This window comes from Zonotrichia leucophrys, chromosome 18 (genome assembly GCF_028769735.1).
Source record: "Zonotrichia leucophrys gambelii isolate GWCS_2022_RI chromosome 18, RI_Zleu_2.0, whole genome shotgun sequence".
Classification (NCBI taxonomy): Eukaryota; Metazoa; Chordata; class Aves; order Passeriformes; family Passerellidae; genus Zonotrichia; species Zonotrichia leucophrys.
Genome location: NC_088187.1, coordinates 8,271,579 through 8,299,065, shown reverse-complemented (window position 1 = coordinate 8,299,065; position 27,487 = coordinate 8,271,579). Strand labels below are relative to the sequence as shown.

Sequence of the window (27,487 nt, the reverse complement as noted above, 5' to 3'; positions counted from 1 at the left end):
TGCTACCATTTGGCTTCCCCCTGCCTCATGGGTACTCTCCCTCCTGAAGTGAAGGAATAGTGGGAAAAAATAAACTCCAATCTCCTCTGTGATTTCTAACTTGTGTTGAAAGATCATCATCATGACCCTCCCTATTCCATGTTGTACTTAGAGCTTTCCAGTGCAGCACTGAAAAAGCACTAGTCTTTCCACCTGCACCCCTCTCTGCCACAGTAACTGTTATTGGTTGCAGCTGGTTCGAATTGTCTTTTTGGTTATTGTTAGGGAAATAATTAAATCTGCCATTAACCCTTTTTTGGGGCAGTTGTCTTAAAAGGGAGCTCTCCTATCAGGTCAGCCTTGGTGGTATTTTAAAATGTCTGCTTGTTTTTACCTGTCATCTGCTGGGATCATAACAGAGGTTCATTCCTAAACAAAATAATTGTTTGAAATTGAGACCAATTAGTAATTTAAGGTTAATTTCCAACATAAAATCAAGTCTGGCTTACTATTAATCCTGAACTGACAAGCTTTCAGACAAGAGGTCAAAGCTGAGGCATGAAGGATGTGTCTCCGAGGAAGATGAATCAAGTTCTTTGTCCTGTCAGTGACTTTACACCATGGTCAGGCAATTCATGCATCAGACTAAGCAGGAAGAAATTGAGTCTGGTTGTGGAAAATATAATGAAAGAAGTTATTAGAAAACTGGCGGTGCCAGAAGAAAGAAAACAAATTGCTGTTGAGAGTAAGTTTGCTGGGGTGCTGCTCCTTCTTCCCAGCACTTAATTGCAGTAGCTAACTTTTGGACATTCTTCATTATATAGTGAAGAAGAATTTCCCCTCACGGTAACTCATGAGAAGAAGAATTTCCCCTCACGGTAACTCTAACCCTCACAGGATCCATGAGGGCTTGGCTAGCGGCACCAGGGCTCCCTCAGGGAGCACCAACGACCCGCCTGGGTGAGGCCACAGCAGAGCTGGATAGCAAGACTTGTACGCTGCTCCCTAAGAAAATTCCTGTCCCCAAACCACTGGGGAAAGCTTGTTTTATATAAGCGGGCGGGGATCCGCTCCGTCCCTCACCTGGCGCTGGCCGCCTCGGGCCGTGACGGCGGCCAGGCAGCGCCTCAGGGCAGGGGCGCTTCCCTCAGGGGGACGGCAGAACCCGCTCCCGCCGGGCCGGGCTGCCGGGGCCGTTCGTTCCTCACGGGAACTGCCGCTCCCGCCGGGCCGGGCTGATGAGGCCGCTTGTTCCTCACGGGAACAGCCGCTCCGGCCGGGCCGGGCTGCCGGGGCCGTTCATTCCTCACGGGAACAGCCGCTCCCGCCGGGCCGGGCTGCCGGGGCCGCTCGTTCCTCACGGGAACAGCCGCTCCCGCCGGGCCGGGCTGCCGGGGCCGTTTCCCGCTCCCGCCGGTCCCAGCTCAGCGCGGCCCCGTGAGCTCGGCGGCAGCGCCCCCTGGCGGCCGGTCCCGGGTCCCTCGGGGCATTCCCCGGGGAGCATCCCGGGACTCCCCACAGCCCCCCGGGAACGCCGCACTGCTGGAGCCTCTTTAATCAACACGAAAATATTAACTAATTCACTGCCCACGGCTTCCTACACACCACGGAACTACTTGGTCTTTTCTCCCAATCTTTGTCCTTGACAGTAAATTCGAAGTTCATAGCTGACTATTTGCATTTCAGCTTTTAAGTATCACAGAAGGCACTTTGGTCTTCTGATATAAATCAGAAATAAACTTCTAATGGAGGCATGAGAGAAACTGCACTGCCAAGATATGTGACCTCCAACAAGTGCGGGCACCGGCAGCATCCATTTACATAAAGGACAAAGTTTTGGTAAACTCCACCTTTCAGGGCACAGGAAGGTAAAGAAAAAGACAAACACAGACACAGTACACAGTTATTTTATTGAAATACTTGAAAAGGCCAGCAATGGAAAAATAGGTTTGTCATGAGGAATTTAATGTTTGGTTTACTTGATCATTAAAAAAGCTGTGTCTATAGGTAATTCTAGCCCATTACAGAATGCACTGTGATCCATGCAACTAATATACTACAGTAGAATAGGCACTGTGTACTATTGCAGTTTTCTCTTATACACAGCTTTTAATGAGTATGACTGACAGATGTGAGAAATTAAACTGTAACACTTTCCAAATTATAACCGTTTAGAACATACAAAATTTGCTCATCTGATTCATGAGGGTTATAAAACACAACATAGTGAAAAATGAAAAACACGGGTTACACACAGTGTATGAAGTTGGTCTGGCAGTTTTCAAAGTTTTACTTTTTTCTTCTTAAAAGAGACCAGACTCTAAATATGTCACTGGTCATGTAAAATACAAAATCATAGGCCAGGACAGCAAAGGTGACTCTTTCCTGAAATACATGATTAGAGGGGCAAATTTGTTCATCAGTTAAAAATATGAACAAAAATCACAAATTCTGCCTGCTATAGCTTATAGTCCAAAAAGATGAAGTCACTTCAGATGAAGGTGAAATAAATAAGCAATCCTTGAGGAAGTATGATCCTTGAGTTGAGTCTACTCTACTGAAAATGAATTTCACCTATACACTAGAATGTCACCATGGTGAACATCTAAGAACAGTATTTTGAATAGGTTTTTTGGGAAGCAATGTCTTACTTGCTTTAATATGTACAGGTTATTTACAACAAATTCCCTTTTGGCCTTACAAGTTAAGCCATTTTAGCTGGCTGTTAAGATGCAATTCCTTTTTTCCACACATTATGCAATACTGTAGTTGGAGCTATAATTTAAAATAATCTTAAGCATGAATTACAAATATTAATAAAGTAACTCTGCATATATAAATATTTCTAGCAGAATTTAAAGCATTCAGAATGTACATAAAAGTGGTATTTTATTTATTTATTTGGTAGGGCCAGATGTGCTTCTTCTCAGATCATCGCTGCTTCAGTAGTGCTTTGTACATGGCAAAACCCAAAACTGCAAACACAGTAGCACCAAAACTTGCTCGGAGCCAGAACGTTGAGCTCTTGAGGTCCGCTTGTGTCACATGCCTGAAATTTAACACACATACAGAGCCAGGTTAATTCCATGCCAGGAACTCCAGACAGCTTGTGCTAAACTACTCTGCTTTTGGAAACTCATCACTACACTTGTCACAGGCAAACAGCTCACAGTCCAGCCTTAACGAGCACTTTACACTCATTTTGCTTTTCTTAAAGCTCAGGATTTGATCTGCAGCCCTGAGCACATCCGATCTCCCTGGAGTCAGAGCGCTCACACAGCTGAGGAGAAATGCAGGAGCAGATCATTTCTCATGGATGTAGGGAGGGCAGGGTGTCTCCTTTGAGAGTACCAGCAAGCATTCAGGAAAGGAAAACAAAAATAGCTACAAATAATTAGTAACTCATAGTGAGAATAACTCTGTCCAGCAAAATCCTTTTTTCTTTCTTTTCTAAATGTTGAGTTTAATATTTCTGCTTTTCCATTAAAAACTTCCCAGTCCTGTTGAATACCTACTTATTCTACCCCCAAAAAAAGTTTACTGACAAGTAGCAAGTAATATTTTTCCAAAAGCTAGAATCAAACCATTTTAAAATCCCTTTCTTCCCAGTAGTCACAAGAACAGAAGCAGTCATCCAACACCAAGCTGAAAGCTAAGAGAGAGTGCGAGTGAAACAGGCAGTGACGATGGCACCAACAGAAAACGACAGTATGGAGTGACTGTATGACAGAAAAATCCACATCTCACATGACAGTGGAGACAGGCAATGACCCAACTCTCCCAAATATTGCAAGAAGTCTGTGAACATGCTCAGTTAAGCAAGGCTGACCACCCTTAACAGCAGTCTGAAGTATGACAGCTTACCAGAAAGCAGGAGCTACCATTTAAAACAAGTTATCATAAATGCCATAATTCAAAGCACAGGAAGTTCCCAAACAATGGTAAAGTTGATTTTTTTGTTTGTTTGCTTTAGAGATAGAACTCAGAACAGAACTTCACTAGCCTACATGTTTTAGCCTGTGTTAATCGCCATGGGTTACTCAGTGAAGCTGCAGGAGGGTTAAGGAGAGGAGCACAGAGATCCTAAGCACACACAGGAGTTCAGAGAGGGAGAACTGCAGAGCTGTAGCTCACAAGCTGTTTAACAGAGCAGGAACTGCTACTTGCTATCAAAACACACAAAACCAGTTTTGGATATGCTTTAGTAGACTTCTGCAGGAGCCATAACAGCCAGATAGTTAATCAGTTCTGCCATACCACATGCTGAAGAACAGGCTCTTTGATGCACACACAGTTGCTCTTTAGTCTAAAAAATCCTGATCTTATTTAAGAATGTCTTGCTGGGTTATAGAACAGACCAAATCCAAGAACTCCTGCAAGCATTAGTTTTTCTACAGCTAGTTTTGACAAAGTCTCTGCAAACTGGATGTCAGATGTCTTGCTGGGGGGAAGACAGGGAAAAGGCAATGGCAAGGTCACCTGGGTTTGGCTGTTGTTACCTGGCTTCAAGCAAACGTGGCCCAAGAGATGACTCCATGAAGATGGAATCTTCTACAGAGTGGACGGCGTGCACCTGCTGCATAATCCTGCTCTCCTCGTCTGCTACCAGCATGGCCCCCACCTCAGCTAGGCAGGCTCTTAACCTTTTCACACACATGCACAGTGCATTCATTGCATGGCTCAACACAGCAACCCTCTCAAACCAAAAAGCCCAGAGAACTCCTGATTTATAGCCACCTAGCCCCTGATTCTTGTGCAGTTGTTAAAAACTTAAGTCTTGGGGAAAAACAGAAACAAATCAAGTTTGTGCTTTTAATAAGCAAAGGGAAATGTGTGATTTCATGTAGCTAAATGCCATTGCTTTAAGGATAAAGAATCCTGTTTATGAAACTTGATTTCTCTTCCCACTCCATCTCCACAGCCTCAACTTCCATGTGTCCCACAGGACACTGCAACACTCTGCACCATATGCACATCAGCCATAAAAATGAGATCCCACTGCTGTTGAGAACTCAAAGACTGTATTTTATCACTCCAGTGATAGTTTGAGGTAATTTCTTAGTAAAAGGCTGTGAAATCCTTTTCTTCAGATATGTAAATTATAAACTAATCTGTGTCTGTAACATGAATCACTTGTAGGTAACATGATTTTACTAGATTACATGACAAGCTCTGTTTGGTAGTACACAGTGCTGGATGAGTATTTGTGTAACTAACAAGTCTCCAGTTTAATTTGGTTAATTCAAATGCCCAACTATTTGTACAATTTAAAACCCCATCCCTTTAAATATGCAAATCAATGTTTAAATTGCAAATTAATGCTTTTGCATTGCCTCATAAAGCACTATCTCTCACATCTAGATTTTCTGATTCCTATCTATAATTTGCCTTGTTTTGCACATGCCCATATTTAACAGTATGCAAGAAACTTGCTGAGCATGCTTCATCCTTCTAAAAACAATTAATATGTTCTCAGCCATGGTAAAATCCTCTTGTAATGTCTAAAGGGAGACTAAATTGGCTTTGATCCCTTTTCTAAGCCTAACAATAGCAGATTCTTTCATTTAAATAAGGAGCTAATTTGAGACAGGGACTCGTCTAACAACCTCAAGGAAATCTACTCTGAATGTCTCAGCCTGAAAATCCAAAGTTCAAAATGCTTACTGAAATTCAGAACATTATGGATGTCTAACTGCTTTACAACTTCATAAACATCCAATTTTTCTTCTTTCAATGTTCCTTATGCTGTCATAAAATCCATTTTTACAACTTTATTCTCTAATATTGTTTAGCTGCCATTAAAGGAACCAAAAAAATCTGAGATAATAAAAAAGAATCGATATTTGTTTCTAGTGCAGGTTCTTGGACATGAAGGTGGCTACAATGCACCAAACCCTTTTTCAATACACACTGAAAAATTCTACCTCATCAAATAATAACTTTCAAACTTAACTTCAGTCTAGTTGTGCTTATGAAACTAATTTTCACCAGTGGTGGAAATTACTACTGCCTTGTTAGTAACAGAGTAACCCTGAATTAGAAAAAATATTCTCTCCAAGGGTAAAACATCTAAACAGATGTGCACTTATACACACAGAGAGCAGTAGTGAGGACTCCATAAATGAACTGCATTTGAAACCCTTGCTTATTAATAAGAATGATGGTTCAAACTTTCCAACCAGGCTGCTGTGTGTACTTAATCATACAATTAGTTCCACAAATATATAGAAGTCTAGAAATTTTGTCTTTGGCACAAAATTTGGATTTTAATGCACATTTTGGAAAGAAAAAGGCATGTTTTTATTCAACCTACTCTTAACAGTGAGTTAAGTACCTTGCCACTTGTTGATGAAGATCTTGGAAATCTGGATGGGATTTTTTCCAAGAGACTTTAACAACTCACAAGAAGTTTGTCACATGCACTTGCTAAGAAGTTAACTGAGCATGCCTGCCATGGGTACACACAGAAAACTGCTGAGTTACACACTGATGCTGGCACTTCTCCCAAGGTCAGCAGCACAAGAATTCCCAGGTCTGGGAAGGTTCATCCTTAAATACAGGACTTCCAAAACATTCCTATAGTAACTTCCAAAGCATTTTAAAAGCACAGTGCTGGGGCCAACAGGCTGCTGACATGGCTACTCACAGCAGAACTGAAAGCAGGATCATGCAGCAGCCTGCTCTGACAAAGGCTCTTAGCATTAAATATAAGCAACTGAATTCCAAAAGCATCACATAACCTGCACGAGCTGCTGCAGCTTCCCTTCAGGCACATATTTTCCTAGGTTGCAAACTAAGTGCAGCAGTTAGAATTTTCCCCCATGCATTAATAATCTAAAATGTGAAAAGCTCCAAATGCATCTTATTATCCACAAAACCTAAAAATGGATGTGGAATGCCAATTCATTACACTTTGTTTAGAAAGAAGTCAAGGGACACAGCTTTGGAAATTTCTATGCAGTCTGGGGCATCAAACAGCTTAGAGAAGGAGGAAAATGAATTAGCATTTTCTAATGTCCTAATGTCATTTTGGGGATGCCATTTAGCAATGTCCTCATTTGGGGGACACCTAAGTTTAGAGACAGATTTCTGCAAATTCGATTTAAAGGCAACATGCAAGTTTTGAAAAGAAACCTGTGTACACTGCACACAGTGAAAGGTAAATTCTGGGCTATACTCTTAAAACTTCACCATTATTACAGGAAAACACAATAATAATTTATTGTCTTAGCTTTAATTGCTCAGAAGGAAGGTTGTCACAGAAACCAAAATCTTACTAATAATTCCTGAAACAACCAGGTTTCATGTGGAAGTAGAATTTAATTTCAATTCCACAGTGTTTTAAAAAGTTTTAAAGAAAAACATCCTCTGAGAAGTCTCCTTGATGAACACAATTCTCATGCATTTGGATCATCTTATTTTGAAATGAACTTAGTTGACAGAAAAATGCCACTACTGTACAAGCAAAAAGCAACATGGATGATTTGAAACCAAGGGGAAAAAAAAAAAGCCAAAAATCCAAGCTCATCATTAAAGGGTTAGAATGACTGCTTTTGGTAAAACAATGTAGTAAAAAGAGATTAGGTGCCAGCCAGCCAAATTGAAGTGAACACCTAAAGGAAAGAACATATTAAAACTACAGAGATACTGCAGGATATTAGCAAGTCTCATACATGCATGTCCAGTGCTTTGAATGCTGTGCCTCCTTCCTTGAACCAACAAATGGTGACCCTGGGCAGTTCAAACCAACACAGCAACCTCTGGGCTGAACCTGCCTTTCTGCCAGCCTGCAAGCCTCAGGGAACTCCTGAAATTTGTCCAGAGAAACTGAGGGGGGCATGAGCAGGTTTCTCAGCTGCACAGAGGCAATGTTCTTCCTTTAATTACTACAGTGGGAATATTCAAATGGGAGTTTTTGTTGTGCTTTGGGAACAGTGTTTAGGGGTTACTTAGCAACAAAGGGCACAGGAAGGGGTCCTGTGTGAAAAACTTCAGCTTACCTGAAAAGCTCCCACAGCCTAAGGGAATAGAAAGGGATCAGGAGAATAAAGCACTCACTAGAAACCTCCTTCCCCCATCAGCTATCTAACTTTTGTTCAACTAGCTGACTTAATGGTAAGCACTTGTGAAGGCAGAGTAAGAAAATTTATAGAAACTATCTGAATCAGAAAGTCCTTCTTGATCCAAATGCTTTCTCTAATCACACATCATTGGATGTATGATTTTTATAAGACAAGAAATCCATCTCACCCTCCTGTGCCTACAACTGGGAGCTATTTCCTCTTGTTTAGAGGTATCCCAGTTCTACCTCATGTGCTGTTGTGCAGCAGTTCCTGTGCTGAATGGTAAATAACCTCAGCAAGGTGTTTGGTGAGGGACTAGGTGAGATGAAGTGAGCGTGCTGGAAACCTGAACAAACCCCAGTGACTGAGAGACAAAGGGATTCTAGCAAATAATTCTTTCAGGAGGGAAGGGTCTGTGAGGAATTCTCCTCACCTTGAATTACAGACTTTTCAGGCAGTAGTGGATTCCTGTTGGTTATAGTCTCCCTAGTGATAAGGTGTGGAATGACAGCATCCCAAACCTCAATCAAATATTTCAGTACCCTGAGACCCTGGCAGCACTTCAGAGGAATGAAGTTCAATGTCTAATGCAGGACTCAAAAAACCCATACAAAAGACAACAGCAAATGGAGAAATCCATACCAGTTCCAAAAAATGAAGATGTGTCAGAGGAGATTTCAGCCTCAATAATGAAGAGCTGGGATTTTCTAGTAGTGACTGCTCAATGAAGTTTTAGAGTGACAATCTGCAGAGATTGCTGTTTCAAGGTATTTCTGTCTATGGGATGACTGCTGTAGAACAGATGCAGCATGAAGAGCCTCCCTCATTCAGTCTTTTCCTAAGCTAATGAGTTTTTCACCCTTCCTTGAATTCTCACTCTGTGGTTAACACTTGTATCTTGGATTAAAGTGGTATTTGACAAGGAAAATGCTCACTCCTGTAGGTGGGTGTATCAGCAGAGCTCCTACACGTGTGTCACTTGCATTAAAAGGAGGCAGACACATGGAGCAGCTACATCTGAAACCTGTAACAAGCAGTAACATCCACGGACCAGCAGCACGTCAGGAAACCTCAACCATGGCCTCCAAATAAACACATTTCCCATCTAAGCCTCCAAGAAGGCCGTGCAGGATGGAACCATTGCACTGCAACAGTTGTTTGGTTTGAACTCCCATTTGCTGGGGTGTGATGACAAGTGCTGAGGTGTTAGTAAATCCTGTGTGTCAAAAACTGCCTGCAGGACAAGCTCTAGCACTGTTTTCAATGCTGAAAACCAGTTATCTCTCTTTACCAATTGTTTTTCCAAAAGTATCTGGAAATGCAAATGTTTAAGCATTTACCACTTACATGTTGCATTTCATTCAGAGAGGAATTGGATGTTTAAACATCTGGATTATTTTTTAAGACAAAATGCCCACTCTTTGTGTAAACCAAGCATAACACACACACACACAGAAATTCTATGAACTCCCAAATATCAAATTAGCAAATATAAACATGTCATATATTACACGATGCTGCTGTAAGTCAAGCTGTGCCTTTATGAAAATACCTGTGTAACTGGGATCTAAAAGGCACTACCTCTAATCAGTATTAAACAAACTGTAATGTCTCAAGTGAGAAACATTACACAGCTTTGCAGACACTACTTAAGGACTATTAGCAGTTCCCTAAAAACACAGTCCTAATTCCTGCAATCACAAAGAGCCTGAATCAACAACCAAATCGGTAATGTTTCACAAAAATGTCTAAACTAAGCTCAAAAGAACCTCCAAGTTAAACCAAGTTTGATAATTCCATGACAATTATTAAAGTATTGGCCTATTTAGTGGATATGGAGTGAAAAACCTGCAGTATATAAGGTTACCAATTGGTATTCCAAAGACACCCTTTATTTTAAAAGCACACCTGGTACCTAGTAAATAAAGTTAAGGACCTGTTAAGAACTGCAGTGAAGAGTTTGTTCTTTACAGATTGCAGCAAGTCTGAGTTGAGGAAGTTCTGACAGATGCAAAATGTACACCTGTTGCAGGCGCACATACAGCGTAACCGGGCATGGCTGCGAAAACACACAGAAGGACAGCAGTTGAAATCTTGCTCATCAAATCAGCTGCACATTAGGACTGTGCCACAACCAAGAGAGATTCAGGAATAAAAGGTACATTTGAATGAGTAAGGAGAGGAGGAAAAAAAAATACACTGGGGAAGAAAGGGTACAACTACAGCTGTGCAGAATTTAAAGGTTAGAGGTTCTACGTCTTGGACATTTTGGCATCACCACCATATACAGATCTTAACAGCAAAGCACAAACATGAATGAAAATGTCTGATGAATTTATACAAGCTCCCATAAAAGAGAAGCATTTAAAGGCTTCTGAGTATGTCTGCACAGCAATAGATAACACCCCTTTTTCAAAGGAAAGGAAGCCACATTTTCTACCACTTTGAATGCACTCTTTACAGGGTGAGCGTTGCCTCTATGTTTCCCACCCTACCAAACACATGCTTGAAAACTAAGGGAGAAGCAGGAATATTGATATGACAGACATTTGGTCAGTGCTACACTTCAGTGGTTTCCCAGTATTGCAGTGCTACAAAATGAACACAAGAGTAAAATAAAAGAAAAACCCAAACCCAAACCCAAAACTACAGCTTTACAGATGTAATTCAGTAAATTCAGTTTCAAATAATTAAAAATACCCTATTATTTTGGGTGAAAGTGGCATTAGTTCTATTTATTTTAAAGCAAATGTCAGCTGTCATACTAGACTCCATCTGCTGTAATGTTTATATAGTTCATCACCATATTAAAAGCTTCACCCCCCAAAAAAAGGAGATGCAAAGTGAGTTTAGCAACAGTGAGATGCATAGTGCAGAAGAATCTGAGGTTAAGTATCTTGTACCTGAAGTCCAAAGACGTTTATACAAAAAATTCTATTAAAATTATAATATTTATTAGATCAATGACCAGGAGCACATAGTAATAAACACCCTGAAAACAAAAAGTATTTTAAGCAGTGCACTGGGGGAACTGTTGTGCACTGAGGGGCCATTGCAATCAGCTGTTGAGCTACCAGCAAGGATTACAGCACAACTCCCTCTCAAAAATACCAAGATGTAAAAACTTATGGACTTTTTATATCACCAATATGGACCAAACAGAAACCTGTTGGCTGGAATTTGCATCATGAGCTGGATGAACTAGGGCATTCTTCAACTTAGCAACAATACCTGGGACTGATTTCTGTGCTGGATCTATGCCTAGCTCCTCAATTTGAAATAAAGATCCCACTGAAGCCATTTGTGTCTCTCTGTTGCTAAAGCTCGGTGAGGCAGCTCCATCCTGGGCTCACGATGGCATGCAGTGAGTGCTGCTGTGTGACCATGCACATGGAAAACAGAACAGCTCCAGTACTTACGGATACATGGCCATAGTTGTCAGTTTTACAAAGATATCCTTACTCGGCACATCAGCAGTATTACAAGTAAAGGCTTGGGGTGGAGGCATTTTGTGTTTTCTGCAGAATTCAGCAGGAGAAATACTATATTCCTGTCTAACTTCATGCAAGTCGGACTTGGCAGCTACCACTAAACATGGTATTCTGCTGTCCATGAAGTGCTGCTGCAAATTTAAAGAAAAAGAAGTGAAAGAAACAGTAGATGAAAAATTCAACCTGGAACAGGCTGTATTACACTGGTTGCAGCAGCATTAAGATACATTCATGCCACTGAAGTCAGGCATTTCTAGAAGCAGAGTAGTTTACAGAGAAAAGCAGATGTTTGCTTTGTATGAGTAACAGAAGTGCATCCTGATAAATAACCAGCACTTAGAAATAAAATGTCTTTTAAGCACTAGACCCAGTGTATAGGTCAGGTAACTGATACTGAATATTTAGTCAATGAGAAGAAATATAAATGTAGAGGTTTGTAAATATAAACTCTACAAACCTTAAAAATCCTGGCACAGTACTCAAAGGATTTAGGATTACTGACATCATATACCAGGCAGACAGCATCGCATATGGTCTCAGCATCAGTTAAAAAGTCTGAGTCACTGACATCGTGTAGCTGGAAAAAAGATGGTTGCACAGGGAGGAAAGCTTGTTATTATGCAGTTCAAGGAATTTTGTAATTTGTCTCATAATTTTTATGGCTTATTTTTATGTATCCTTCAAACTAATGGACTGACAATAGGCAGAATCAATGAAAAAGAACAGTAGGAAATTACCATGCAGCCAGCATATGTGAGCTGTTAACATCACATCTGCAGGCAATCACCACCTCAACATAAACAGTGATATTTACTTTAAAACAAAGGCTTAGACAGCTACAGAAATGGGCATGCATCCTATAGAGGAAAACCACAGAGCAGGAGTAGATCTCAGAAACCAGAGATCATATTATCATAAAGAAGAACTAGAATGGAACAAGCCTTAAAGAAGTGATTTCTCCCACTGAATACTAATTTTAGCCATTCTAATCACTCTGTGTGACAGACACTTCTTACTGAATAGGTAGACTGACTTTTGATCATTTATCACATGTTATAATTTGATATGCTGCAGTGTAACCATAAATGGACTAGGTTTTGTACAACTCAGGTCAAGGTTTCAAAAATAACAGGGGTCTGACCAGGTTCGGCTAAATTATCACCAAAAAAACCCAGAACTTATTTGGGACAGAAAATAATTGGGAGGAATCCACGTTAAGAAGAGAGAATTAAAACTAGTTTGTTGTAGAAGGCTCTGAATAATTTACAGAATTTTAACATTACCCAGTGTAAGGCAAACAAGAAAGAGGCAGCCTTACCAGCAAGTACTTTTCCTGTCCATATACATAGACTGTATTAATGGCATAGTAAGATTTGTGTTCTGCACGTATTTGCCTCTGTCTCTGAAAAGGCAGAATTTCATGTTAGACCACAGCAACTTTTCCCTTTAAGTTAGATTTGAACAGCTCGTTTACTCCATTTATTAATAAATTAAAATTATAATTATCTTTGGGTTTTCTTCAAGGAAATGCATAGCTATAATCTATGATGTACAAATCATTATTGCATGCAATAGCCACTGCCAGAATAGAACAAAACCAAAAAAACCCAAACTCTTCCTTACTAATTCTGTATTTCCTCAAAGAACTCTGCAAACTGAGTAATAACCATTAAAGCTCTAAGATCAATCATTTTGCTGTCTAATCTTAACTCAAGAGCATATATAGATGAATACTGTATGTTTCTTACTATTAGATTTCTTCCAAGAAGAGCCTGAAGAACTCCACTTTTCCCACAGCCTTTCATTCCAACAACGTTGCATCGGAAGACATTTCGCTGAGTCTGTTTTTTCTGGAGGTCTATCTTTTTATCTCTTGTCACTTTTGGAAAAACACAAATATTTTTCACAAGATATAAACACATGTGAAAGCATGAAAATGCACACAAATCAATCTTTCAAAAACATTAAATCAAAGGTTTCACTTGAGCAGAAAGTAAAAGAGAGTAAACGAAAATAGATGAACCAACAAACAATTTACTCTCTAGTATATTTCTAAATTTAAATTTCTGTGTTGTATCAAATTTTTATTACCTGTGATTGCTGATGCTTGAGACTCTTGTTCTGCAAGTATGGAGTAGCCCAAATAACCCAGGTACTCCAGGCAACGCTGCACATCCAGGTATGTGGTTAGTCTGGCAGAGGGGACAAAAAGCATTTTCAATTGTCACCATCTGGGCTACCAGTTACTTACAGCACTGAAACAATCCTTATCTCCTAACTCCAGACTGACATGACAGAAACATTCCTGGCACTGTGCAGTGCTGAAGGACAAAAGTCTCTGAATCAATGAGTAAATGGTGATAACTCCATCAGTCTTACTGGTCACCAGAACTCTACAAAGGCAGTACTTGCAAAGGCCTATCACCCACACTGTATCTTCTTATCTCCCCAAATAACATTTTTCTCATTTTCTGTATTTTAAATTGGGAAAAAAAACCCTCATTATTGAGGACCATTTTTCAAACCATCTCTAAGGGGTAGAACAACAGCACTAACATTTCAGCAGGGATCATAAGGGATTTCCACATTTTGAAGAGACTCTTCTTCATTGTCAGCAGTAAATATTGGCCAAATCCTGAACAGGTTATCACAACAGTCTGAAGATCAGGTCACTGGATGGATACAAAAACTTGACTGCTTGGATCAATTATCAACTATAAATCTTCTACTCTTTCCAACAGTCTTTAAGAGGAATCCACAAACACATGATCATACCCAAAGTTCTCAACTACTAAAATGTCCTGTGTCACACTTACGTCCACTGCGAGAGAAACCCTTGGTATGTGATCCATCCTCTTTCATTTGTACAAACTGTGTTGTTCACATCAGGGCCCCATGGCATGTAAGGGAAGACTTTGAACAAGTCTTTCAATTCATCAGGAGATAAAGCACAATCTCTATCCTGAAACAAAATATGGTATCAGACATAATTTAATTAGTATCTATTCTAAACTGGCATTTTCTTGCTGTACATTTGCAAGATTCAAGAAATCATGCTTATTTCTTTTTAATCATTGTTCTTTCCTTGTTTTTTAATAAGATTAAATGTATGAGCTAGTTAAAAACAATTTGGTAGTACAGCTATAATTGCCAACTCTCCTTGTAGACAATCATAAGCTGCAGGTTAGTACTGACTCTATAGGTTAAGCTGAATAAAATGACATCATGATAAAAACATGTTTTTGTTAGCAAAACTCCTGACAAACCAAGGCTTGTAAACATAAAGACACACACACACACACAAATTAAATGCTTACCAAATCATGTTTATCAAAAATACTTTGAAGAAACAAGTATGCATGATGATTTAGTTCAGTTGTGCAGTCAGGGGGAATTTTTAGGCTGTTCATTGAAAACAAACACAGATACAAGAAGCATTAATTGTTTATGAAAGCCAGAATATTAAAACTCAAAATATATACTTTATGAATTATAACATTTAGTATCTGACTTGGCACTTAACTTTAATAATTTATCTTCACATAGATCAAAGCACATACTTTTTATTAGGAATTCTAAAATGATGAGTGAGTGCCTTTTGTGATATATAGCTCTACATTAATCACATTTTTATTGGTTTGCTTTGTTTTTTGTACTTTGGGGTTTGGGGTTTTTTGAACAAAAAAAATGATGCAATTACATTTTTTAATAGAAGCCACAGAATTTGGTCAATCTCTTTTTAAATTGGGGATTTTCAATAGGTCTCAAATGCTACGAAAATACTGATAAGCCTTTTAGAATTTAATAATAATAATAATAATACAATTAATCACACACAATCATCGACTGCTCAAATTTATGTTCCAGTTTTACACTAAGAATCTCTTCTGCCACCTTTCTTATGAAGAAAGAGAAGACAAGAGGACGCGATTTGGCACAAGGGAGTTCTTCCTTTGCGTTCAGCCACGCGAAGGTTTTGGCTGGGTGGCCATGAAGTAAGGGAGGTGGTTGATGGAGCAATGTGTAAATACAGACAGTGGAATAACCCTGTCCTGGTGCAGAGCAGGGGCAGCAGAGCCTGGCCTCAGGCTCGGGGCTGCACTGGTACCTACGGAGGGAACAGGTACTCTGGCGTGAGCTCCAAGTCGTCGTCGTAGCCAAAGCGCCGCAGAACAGTCCAGGTTGTCTCGTGCCTTCCTCGCTGAATGAAAAGTGTGTGTAGAAAAAGAAAACCTAAAAATCAAAAATGGTGAAATCTTAAGGCTCTGAAGTGCTCTGCCTGCTACAAGTGTTTTCAATAGAATCAGTATCAGATATGGAAACAAAAAAAGCTCAAAATACACATTATGATTTTAAACCTTTAAGCATTATCTACACAGACTGAACATTCAGAAATCATGGTATTTGTAAAAGTGTTCTCCAAGGAACCATTTCCTTCAAACAATCCCCTTGATTTTCTGTTGTTGTTTGCTTTTTCCAGTACCAGCATTTTAGAGCTGTATGAAAATAAACCCAGTATTTTCAATAGTTTAAACCAGAGAGCCTGGAGGGGGGTTTAATGGAAGCCTGCTTTGAGTTTTCTTGCATCAAAATAACTGGGTAGGATTTTTGTTTGGCACTTCCCAAGGCTTAAAGAACACCAAGATATCACAGTTTAGCAAGCTCAGTCTTGCAGTCTGAAAATCAAGACAGAGATCATATTGCTAAAGACCACCTTTTTCATGTAAGAGTGATTGTCAACTGTATAATCTTTGAAGAGTTAAATAAGACTCACCTTTTAATGTCAATCCATTATCTGCAACTCCATCACTCAGGTTTTTCCTGACTACATTCTTTACGTCTTCCAAAGCTTGAGGCGCCAGTGGTGTATTAAAACAAATTCTCTAACACAAAACCCAAAACCAGCATGTTAGTACCACTGGCTACTGAGCTGGACAAACAGCATGTCCTGTATGAAATACAGCCTTAAAAATTCTGATAAGGTTAAGGACAACAACACAATCTCTTAGTGGAAATAAAGGCATAAAAACTGCATTTGATTTTTAAGTACATTAAAAGATTTTTTAAATTGCAGTCTTGAACTCAAATTTGAACAATGGTTAGAAATAAAAATAATTTCATTTCTGTTTGTACAAATCCATTCTTCTATGCTACACTTGAGACCAAGTATTCAGGCCTGATTCCCTTACAGTTCACACTTCTATTATTTATTCAAAACCAATCATTTGTTTTCTAGAATTACAGCATATATATACCATTATATAGCACTTTTAAGCACGGTGCAAAGATAAGCAAGAGAGGTACCTGAAAGAAGTTGAGCTCTGCATCATTGAGAGTACCATCATTATCTTGATCAGAAATTCTAAAAATGCGAGTCAGTGCTTTAATACAGGCAGGTTTCATCTAAGGAATAAAAGGAACTTCAGTATCTTTCTAGGCTTGAATAGAAAAAGATTACACTGAATGACACCAGGCAGCTCAATCACATGGAAACACACACTAGTCTTCATTTACAGTTTCAGAACAGAGACATTCATTCACATGTACACAAAAGTAAAAAGCAAGAGGAAATAAAAAATTGATTTAGCAAATTTATATTCATAAATTTAAAACAATTATTCCACATTAAATGTTTTTCTATTCAATTATTAGAAAAATCTCAAGCTCTTCACAAGCTGAAGGTGGCACTACTGTTATTTAAAAAAATAAAACTCAGTTCTCTAAATTCAGTCTTATTGCTAGAGAAAACTTCGAGAAGCAACTAAATAAGTTTGTTTTTTTCCCCCAAAACATTTTTTGATGGGGAAAAAAAATCACCTTAAATTCCCAGTGCTTTGCAAAACTAATTAGGTCTAGAACTACAGCCAGCTCACTTCAAACATCAAATACTGAAAACCTTCACAGGGCTCATTCATCTACCAGCAAAGCATGGAGCATATGGACTATCTCTAGGACAAAAGAAGTGCTAGGATACCTTCCAAGTGAAGGAAAACAGACACTGGCAATGCTCTCCCAACAACTACCGTGATGATGGGCTCTTCTCTTCACAGAGGTCACACAGATTGATTGCACAGACATTGGTTTTGGAAAACCAAAAAGATTTCAGCACAACAATTTTATCAGAATATTACTAACTCATATAGATGATTCTGATGGAAGAAATCAAAACAGGGTTATTCTCTGATTCTCTACTTAACAAAGTATTTACAGCTGAAGCAACTTTCCTACTTCCCAATACTAAATGGATACAACTAGAGATTCTATTCGTATTTGCCCAGAAAATTTAAAAAACTAAAATACTCCTTCATAATACACTCAGCTAACCACCTGATCCCTAAAAACCAGACTCATCACTTGTTTCTCATCCCTTCTGCCAAAGTTTCCCAAGATTCTCAGGAAAAAAATTCTCTTAGATCAGGCCAAGTCCAGAGTGTTTTCCCTGAAATAAATGGAGTTCCTGTGAAATGTGCATCTAAAGGAGAACTGAATTGAAGACACAATTTGGGTCACATTACATTTGGCTCAAAGCCATGAGCAAAGCTTCTCGTTTTACCCAGCAGCTCACACAGGCAGCACTGCTGTCCTCACTGCTCTGAAGGAAGAGGAAAGACAGGCCAGGCTCACACATCACCAAACAGCCCCACTGGCTCTGGGATGCAATGCCTGACATTGGGGTGGGTGCTGGTAGCAGAACACACTCAGAGATGCAAAATCCACTGAAAAGGAACAAACAGCAAAGTGATTCACTCCCCCCAAATTATTTGCTCTGAGAATCTATGGATAAATACCTCTTTCTCCTCTGGGCAATAAAGAGGACCTGTAGGATGTAGAACAGCTTTCTGTGCATAATAAAATAGCTCAGATATATTCTTCAAGTTTTTGGCTGAACACTGAAAGAGAAATCCTCACATTGATGAGCTAGTTTCTTGACTATTTGGCGATTTCTTCTGAAATTTAAGTAAGCATCAAATTTTTAAAGACTTAGTCCCCTCCTGTTGGTAAAGGGCTGCTTTGGAAAAAAGACATCCAGCCCCTGTATCTGCTCAATTAATTAACAAATGAGGTTTCACTACAATCTGCTGTCATACCAAGAACAGAAATCAAAAAGTGGTATCTGCTTTGGAAAAAAACCAAACCAAAACAAAAAAAAACTCACAACATACCCACACATTAAATCAATTCTGAATGCTTTGCAGACATCTGTCTGGCTTAATATGAAATAGAAAACCCTTGTTAAAGGGAAGCATGTAAGGAGGGAGGAGGCTCTAAATATTAGAATTTGACAGTAACATTTGATTATACAATTGTGTAACCTTCCCTAAAGAAAGATAACATAAAAACTCACTATTATAATTACTCATGTTGGAAATATTTAGTTTGGGAAAAAAAAAAAAAAAAACCAGAATCCCTTTTTCTACTATAAAGTTGCCATAAGTGCTTGGCAAGGATGTATTCCCTGTTACTTTAACTTCAGAAAGTCTTGCATACCTCTACACACGTTTCTATCTCTGTATATTGATTCATAATGGGAAGGATCGTTTCCATACTGCTGTACTCCACTAGATCAGACTTGTTTCCAACTAATATAAGAGGAAGCCTAAAAAAAAAGAATATTAAGAGCTTTATAGACAGATGGATAAAAATATGTATCTTAATTTAGCATTTTATGTCCCACCAGAAAGCAATGTATTATTTTCATGATGTAATTAAATGCCACTGGAGGCAATGGGCAAAACTAAATGGCAGCAGTTTAAATAAAGTGTTTTGATATATACTTAGAAATGTACCTGTTGATTCTACAAACCCACACATTTACATACAATGGTAACTAATCCCATTGTTAGTACCCAAACCAGCACCAGCAGAAAAGCTATACACACCCTAGAGCAAATATAAACACACCTGGTAAAAGCTGCCCATGAAATTCAAAATAAATAACATTGCTGGCACATGTAACAGACCTACATACTTCAGACCTCTTGCTTCTTGGACTTCTTATACAAACTTTAAGTTTAGTATTTGATTGTCTTAAACAATGAAACAATCCTCAACACTGTTCACTGACACCCATGGATGTGCAGCCCAATTCACACTTCTCATCTGTACTTAAGCACCTGCTGTCTTTGTCTGTCCTTTCATTGATGAGAGGAATCCATCGACTCGTTACCTAAAGTGGGATTAAAAACAGACATGAAAAACACAAATTCAAATTAAGTGTGACTGAACTGGGCACAATTTCACTACAACTGCTGCTGCTACTTTCCCAAAAAGGCACATACTGACCCACAAAGAAGGAAACAAAAATTGGAGCTGATTAATGAGCAATGTTCTCAGACAAGTGAAATGACTAAAAACTCGTATGTGGAAATGGAGCAGAAGCAAACCCACATCTGTTCATTCTCTTAACAACTGATCTCAAACTCCACCTCAGGCATTTCAAATGTCTAATCCAGATTCCAGCTTGACATCAATTAACAGAGCACAAGTTACATCTCAGTAAGGGGATAAAATGTGTTACTGTACCTTATCAATAGAATTCTTGTTGTTAACAGCATAGACTATACAAATCACATTTGCCTGAAATGAAGAGAAAGGAAAGGCATGGAATTCCACTGCTCAGAACCCCTGAGCAACACAGACAGTTAAACATCAGAGTAAACTCACTATAGAACTCTGCTCCTGGCTTGTTTAAACTACTTGGAGCCTGACCAACAAGATTAAAACAAAGAACTTATATGGTGAGAAGTGCCAAAAAGCCTGTCTTGCAGTGTGACAGTCACAGCTTGTGCCACCAGGAAATCCAAACTGAAGAGTCATCATGTGCAGCCTCCACTGAAGCACCAAAGCAAATGCCAGAAATGGAACACAACACCATGACAGACTGTGCAGAGAATGTGCAAAGGTGCTCAGAAAGAACTGAAAATAGGAACCAGAAGGGATGACAAAGTCACCAAGAAGCCTGTGCTATTCATAAATGCATCAGCACCACGTGACAGAAAGCAGCAAAATGGATCTTTTCAGGACAGAATTATTTATACAAAACTGGCTTGCTGATTAAAGGATATTTAGGATGTCCTTTAACTTGGAAGGACAAAGCTTAAGCTCAGTTCACCAACACAGGGCCACAACCTACTTTCTTTAAGATTTCTTAAATAGAGGTATCTCTCCTATAGCACAAGTCACAAAACAAAATAGAAAATGTCAAGCAAGAAAGGTTTTTCCCTTCAATTCAAACTGAAGCCCATCTAATGCAGAGAACTTCGAAGGAAAAGACTTTTTCCTAAACCAGTTTCTAGCAAACAGTAAAATACACTTACCTGTGATATTTCATGATAAAGCTGCTCATCACTCTGCTCTGCTTCTGCATTTGATAGAAGAAATTACTCATTAATACTAAAATTTTTGCAAACAAAATAAAAACAAAAACTTCTGAAACTGAACTTGGGTATTTCCGAATGCTCATGAGGCAGCTTTGTCAAAGCCTTGTTATTTAAACTTCTTTTTATAAAATACTCTAATGAGTGCTCCTTCCAAAACAATAATTAAATTGGTCCATTAATTTGTAAGACAGAAACAGTCTGTTGCACATCAACTTTTTACAGCTATTTTGAAGAGGAATAATTATATTTGTAGAGAGGTTCTCTTTGGAACAAGTCATAGTTTGCATCCTTCTACATTTCTCAACAGTCTCTTCCTTCTATAATGTAAACTTTTACATCAGAATATCCATATGTTGATTTTATTAAAGTGGTGATGATTTTTATGGTGATACCAAGCTTCTGTTAACTGAATCTATGAGAAATTAATTAAATAGAAAGAAAAACTCCACATAAATTTAAGATCAAGTCCAAAACCAAAAATGATTTCTTTTTCCAGGTGATTAAACACATCAGAGATATTTCCTCAGCAGGGATGGCACAGAGAGGACAGGAAGGTGCTGCTAACATGGCCTAACTCCTGGCTTGCACTGGAAATGGCAGTTGTGCAACACTTGCACAGATTTATGACAGCACATGAACCTTCATAGTGAATCTATTCAGTAATAAGATTAAAATACAAGAAAAAGAGTAAACTGACCCAAAATCATGAGGTGTCCTAACTTAAAAATTCAGCAAGTTTCTACTTTACTCCAGGCCTCTCCCACCTGTAGCTGTGGTGCCAGCCCTGTCTGCCTGCTGAGGCCCACAAACAATTCCACAGCACATCCCTGAGGGCACTGAGCAGCCCTACCTGAGTAATCCACGATGTGGGTGGGCACTCGCTCAGGAGTCACATCAGCTGGAATGGTGATTTCTTCAGCTCGGGGTGGAACCTGGGGTTGAAAGGAACACCAAGAAAGAACCTTTCAAGATAATCCAGATGGTGAAAAAAGCCATACACTATAATACAGCTGTCATTTAGTCAGCTTTCAACAGTGCAACTACTATTAGTTGTTCAGGTATTCGAGTATTTTGGGTTTTATTTGTTTGGTTTTCTTTTTTTAAAAGTACTGAAAATTCACTGCTACCTTCTCATTTTCTACTCTTACTGCACACAGAACTTCCTGCATGCTTTGCAGAAAAGCAATGCTGTTGAGGATACATTCAATGAATACTTCTATAAAACTCAAGCCCACTCTATCCAACACCTAAACAAGCATGACAGACAAAATACAAATCTCAATTTTTACACAATTGTAACCTGACAACGTCCTTGCTTCTGACAGTGCTAAACATTAAATCCAGAAAATGCTGCAAAGCAAAACATGATGCTAGAAAAAGCTAATTCTGAAAAATGCTGTAAACTCTGACAGCCCTTTTTTCCAAAGAACACTAATCCATATTTGGGAATAATCAACTTAAACCTAATTTTAATAAAAATCTCCTGCACATCTATTTATTGCCTTTCACCTGTTGACACTGAACTCTCATGACACTTTACTTTGAGTAAAACAAGGGAAAAAGAAAATTCAATCACCACAAGAATGTCTCTCTGTAAAGCTTCAGGCTCTGCTCAGCTCTTCCTCAAGAGTGGTTACTGATAACAGCCTACACTAAACACCATTTCCAGGCCTGAAGTGCCTGTTAGACCCCAAAATGTTGCTCTGATCTGCCTGAGGAACTGGGCAGGTCTCTTTCAGCAGCTTTTATAGGATGAAGAATTTTTACAAAAGTTTTTTCTGTAATTTCAGGAAGATCTCGTGTAACACATAAATTATGTTTTCTCTCTACACACAAATTTAATTAAATATTCTAGGTTATACTGCAGGAAGAAGTGAGAAGTGAACAGAGGACTACAGCTCACTAAGTACAATAACAAACAACTTGCCAAAGGAACTGGATCTCCTTTTTAACTGCAAGGTTAGGAACTAAATTCAATTATGTTAACAAAATTCAGTTCTGTTTACACTCCAATCTTGACTCCTGAGCTGTGGAAGCCACTGATTTGCATTAAACTCTGAGCAGAGTAGATTCAAAGAGCAGCACATGATGTCTATTTTAAGACCTGTGATCAGAAGAAATAAACATTCATGTTTATATGTAAAAAGCTTAACTATTTGCAGCAGCTGTGGTTCTTTTTATGGTACAAAGAAAACTATGTGCTGCTTTTCAAAGGAATATTATGTAGAAGTAGCTTTTTCTGCAGTTTTTACTTCAAGAGTCAATAAAACATTCTTCAAAGACAGAAGTAAAGGCAATGTCTTGCTTAGTCACAAAAAATGGCTAAGTTATACAATGTGACTTTTAATTCCTCATTCTCTATCATTTTACAATCGAATTGCTCTTTAAATGCAACACCCCCCAAAAATAACTGATGGTCCTGCCTCTTTCAGCACCTTCCCGTTTCTGTGTCTCCCATGCTGAAATGTGCTGACACTTTGGGCCAATTGCAGCTCCTTAAAACACCTCCCATTCATCACAAACAAAACAATTTGTTTCATTAACAATGTGAAAAGTAAGGAAGGAACTTAGATAAAACTTCAATTTCACATCTTCATGCAGAGATAGATTTAAACCAACCTACATCACTCTTCCTGAAGTCATCTTTGCCATTTTAAACTTTATTTTGTTTTTAAACTTTACTTTAGAGCAGAGTCTATTAACTTAGTATATGACAGGATAGAAATAAAACTTAGAAAACAAATAAAAGTGCTCTACCTCTTCTGGGAATTCCTCACTGACAAGGGACATAATTAGTGATGTCTTCCCAACTCTGGCTGCAAAAGCATTAAAAACAGATATTAGATAATTTGTTTTGTTACACTTAACAGTTGCACCCCATCTTAAAATGGGAAGATTTAAAAAGCATTTTCCAATTCACCACATTAAAAGCTTTTAAGCTATTGTTTAATTATATTAAATGGACAATCATATTAAATATGGACAACAGCAATTTTTTCATAATTCTTTTATTGCAAAAACTTGGGCTCCATCTCCCACTTCTGTATTTCCTCCAGAAGAGAAGTGAATTCTGCTCTGCCTTACACAGCAAAATTGCCAGGTTTTAACCTTAACACAGAACACTTAAACAAATAATCAAAACAAACTAGAAATGCTTTAATACAACTTCAGAAATACAAAGGATACACACAGAAAAGCATGCAGAAAATAACTGTTTTTATAGAATTCTTGAGATGATGATTGCACTTCAGTCCTAAAATCCCAAGGACGAGAGCTGGACAAGAGCACAGGAACCAAGCCTGCAGTACTTTGGCTACTTTAAAGTGCAAGAGCTTTATCCCTTGGATACAAATGAGCTGTCCCCCACTAAAAGTGAAAAATACCCCAAACCACCAACCCTTCTGAAGTCACAGCTTTCTCAGTCCAAGATGACAATCTCAGCTTCAGCACCCAACACCATTCAATCAAATAAATGACTTTGTTTACCTGCAAAGCTCAGACTTCTGATATCACAACTGAGTTGCTTGTTTTGACAAGCTCTAATGCAACCATTTAAAACCAAGAGTTGGTAACTTCTCTCAGGGTTCCACTCTCTCTAAACCCCCTCATCTGTGAATTTTCTGGCCCTCTGGAAGCCTTGCAGGACTATTACTGAATACAATTACTGCTTTATTTAGTTTTGAGACATTTCTTAAAACCCAAAATGTTCATATTCAAATCTCCCCTGGGACTGTCTATTTCCAACCCCTCAGAATTCAAGCAAAACTCCGTTTCAGGCTGGAGGCAGCAGCCCCTGTGCCAGCAGGGATGTGTAAGCAGGCAGGGCAGCACCCAGAGCTGTGTCCCTGCTCCTGCTGAAACCAACAGCAAATGGCACCAGGGGACAGCAGGTGTGCAGCTGAAATCACTGCAGTTCCACATCTCAAACTCTACAGAATTGTGAACTGGAAGATGAAGAGGAGTGATTGTGCCCCTGGCTGATTCCGTGCAGGAATTGGTGTAACTGAACTGATGATCCAGTCACAGTACACTCATCTTATCAGGCTCTATTTCTGGTACAGTAACATGTTCTGACATCCAGAAATAAAACCTTCTCTTTAACTTCCCATGATGAACAGCAGTTGTAAAAGAATTATGAAAAGCAAAGAAAAGCTGTGCTAAGGAGGAAGATTTCTGTTTTCCTTACAGAGAACAGCTGAAAACTTTTCCCCAGGGGTGCTCCCTGCAGAGCAGCAGGCTGCAGATGCCCCAACAGCAGGGCAGTTGTGTTTCCATCAAAGATACTCAAAGCAGATAAAATCCTAACTTAAACTGCCAGGCTTCCTCCTGCATCAACTCCACCTGAATTTTCATCCTGACAGAATCAAAAGAGCTTCAGAAGCTCTCCTACTTGCACAGGGAAAAAAGATGAGTACTTTCCTTATAGGTAAGTAAAGTTACTAATTAGTGAAAATAGTGAGGTGTGCTTTGCACCTGACCAAGACACTTCTAACTTCAAACCGTGGCAAAACAGGTTTTGCAGATATAGAAACCCACTTCTCATGACTGAAAATAGATTATGTATTGCTGGTGAGTAAATGTTCAGTATTTAGAAACTCTTGATACACTTTCTAGTGTCCTTGGGTTTTATGAAAATCCATAGGTTCTGGTGTAGAGATCTGGGTTATTTTGTTCAAATCTAGGTCAACCCTCTGCCTTTCCCAATCTGTTCAAAGTCTTAGAAATAACAACCCAAACAGCATCAGCTGACTGGGATGAAGGAAAGCAGCACAGCACTTTATGATAATTGTCCTTTTCCTCACATGTAAGTCTTTTACATCATGCTGCATAACATGCTGAACATATTCTGAAAATTACTGGTGCATATGAGGACTAAACCAGCTTAAACCTAAACTGTGCCCCACTGGGAATGGAAGAGGCTGAGTTCTGGAACAGGCTTACAATAAAGAGTTCTTGGCATATTTCAGATTCTGAACCTGTTCTGCTGTTATCATTAAAAAGTTTATATGGTCTGGACTAACTTGTGGTTTCAGACTAACAAATGTACATGAGACACACACAGAGCAGGACTGGCACTGTAACTGACAAGTTTTACCAATTTGTAAAACAAATTTCTCCCTCCTCCTCACTAAAGTCAAACAGAAGTGTAACATAACAATGCTCCCAATCTGATGTGTGCCATGCAGTACACACTGCTGTATTTAAGAAACCTTTAATATTCCCATTTGGACACACTGTGAACCTTGTTCCCAAAACAAAGTACCTGTTACACCTGTGCTGGAACCACTGCACACAGCCAGCCCAAAACACAGCCTTGCCAAAGACAATGAGGTAAATCAGGCATGTGTTCTAAAGAGGAATTAAACTGTGTATTCAAAGGCACCAATTCCCAAACACAGTCATGCAAAACTAACCAAACACAATCTTAATGAGTTAGCTCCTTCTGCACAGTGACAGCTCCCTCAAGATTCCTCTCCAGAAGAGTCACAGAGAGCCTTTCTATGCAGCACAGACAGAGCCAACCTGCACCATAAAACAACAGCATAAACTGCACTATAAATATATATGGGGCATTCAGTCCTCAGGAAAGCCTTGTTAGCAGTACCACATTCTTCGCATAACTAGGTAATTTTACTAATAACCCTTGGTAATGACTCTGTATTCTTTCCCCTCGAGGAACTAAAGCTCTCTTTGCAAACTAACAGAACCTCTCTGCTATTTATACCGATGCAAAGCTGAGCCTCTGGGAGCCTTGTCAATTATCTGGGTACCTAAGCGTGAACTTCAGGACACAATTTTAAGAACATATGAAAGAATCCAGACCCACAGCACCTCTGGCATGCACCTTCGTGTGTGCTGGTTATCCAAGGTCACACAGAAAGTTAAAAGCAAAAAAGGGGATCTGGACTCTCTGGCCCTGTCCTGGCCACAAACCCACAACAGCCGACCTAGAACCACTGGGAGCACATCAGGCCACTGATCTCCAAAGTCAGTAAAAGGGAAACGTGCAAGTGTGATTTTCACGCGGGCAAAAAAGAAAAAAAGAAAAATAAAGAAATAAAAGAAAAAGAAAACCAAAAGTTTAAATCGGCCGTGGCCAAACACGAATTTCACCCCGGTGTCATCTCCAGGGACGTCCAAGCTGCACAGTTCCACCAAGTGCCGGCCGTGCCTGTGCCCGGAGCAGGAGCCGCGGGGCTCCAGGCCGCGCTCCGAGCGGTCACGGCGGGCCCGCCCCGACCCCTGCCCGCCCCGCGGGGCCGCCGCTGCCCCGCGCCCCCCGCCCGGGCCGGGCTGAGCCTCGCAGCACCGGGGCGATGTGACAGCCGGCGGCCCCATCCTTCCTCGGCTCTCCTGCCTCGGCACTCACGTTCTCCCACCAGCAGGATCCGCACGTCCTTCTTCATGGCCGCGCTCGCTGCCCCCGGCCCGGGGCCGCTCACATCGGGCGGGGCGGCGGCGGCGGCGCCGCTGCGGCCTGGGCTGCCCGGGCTCCCCTCACGGAACGCGGCGGGCGCGCTACGGCGGCTCGCGAGGGACCTGCCGCGAGCGGCGGCTGCGCGGCGGCTGCGCG

At 39.8% G+C, this 27,487-nt stretch overlaps 1 protein-coding gene across 3 annotated transcripts; it reads right to left on the bottom strand.

Annotated features, from left to right (window-relative positions):
* Window positions 1-1,870: 1,870 nt before the first annotated feature.
* On the bottom strand, window positions 1,871-27,432 carry RHOT1 (ras homolog family member T1). 3 transcript variants are annotated; one of them, XM_064728393.1, is made up of 21 exons: window positions 27,284-27,432; window positions 23,671-23,729; window positions 21,764-21,845; window positions 20,851-20,894; window positions 20,057-20,110; window positions 19,648-19,700; window positions 19,022-19,130; window positions 18,322-18,423; window positions 16,838-16,936; window positions 16,308-16,416; window positions 15,646-15,766; window positions 14,851-14,935; window positions 14,350-14,495; window positions 13,625-13,725; window positions 13,282-13,412; window positions 12,852-12,935; window positions 11,991-12,110; window positions 11,462-11,664; window positions 9,979-10,101; window positions 4,479-4,622; window positions 1,871-3,028 (listed from the first exon to the last, which is right to left on the bottom strand). In XM_064728393.1, exons 1-21 carry the CDS (start codon window positions 27,318-27,320, stop codon window positions 2,911-2,913), a joined length of 2,124 nt encoding a protein of 707 aa, XP_064584463.1. In that variant the 5' UTR covers window positions 27,321-27,432; the 3' UTR covers window positions 1,871-2,910. The 3 variants fall into 3 exon arrangements, with proteins under 3 accessions (XP_064584463.1, XP_064584461.1, XP_064584462.1); XM_064728391.1 differs by lacking the exon at window positions 4,479-4,622; XM_064728392.1 differs by lacking the exons at window positions 4,479-4,622; window positions 9,979-10,101.
* Between the last annotated feature and the right edge of the window lie 55 nt (window positions 27,433-27,487).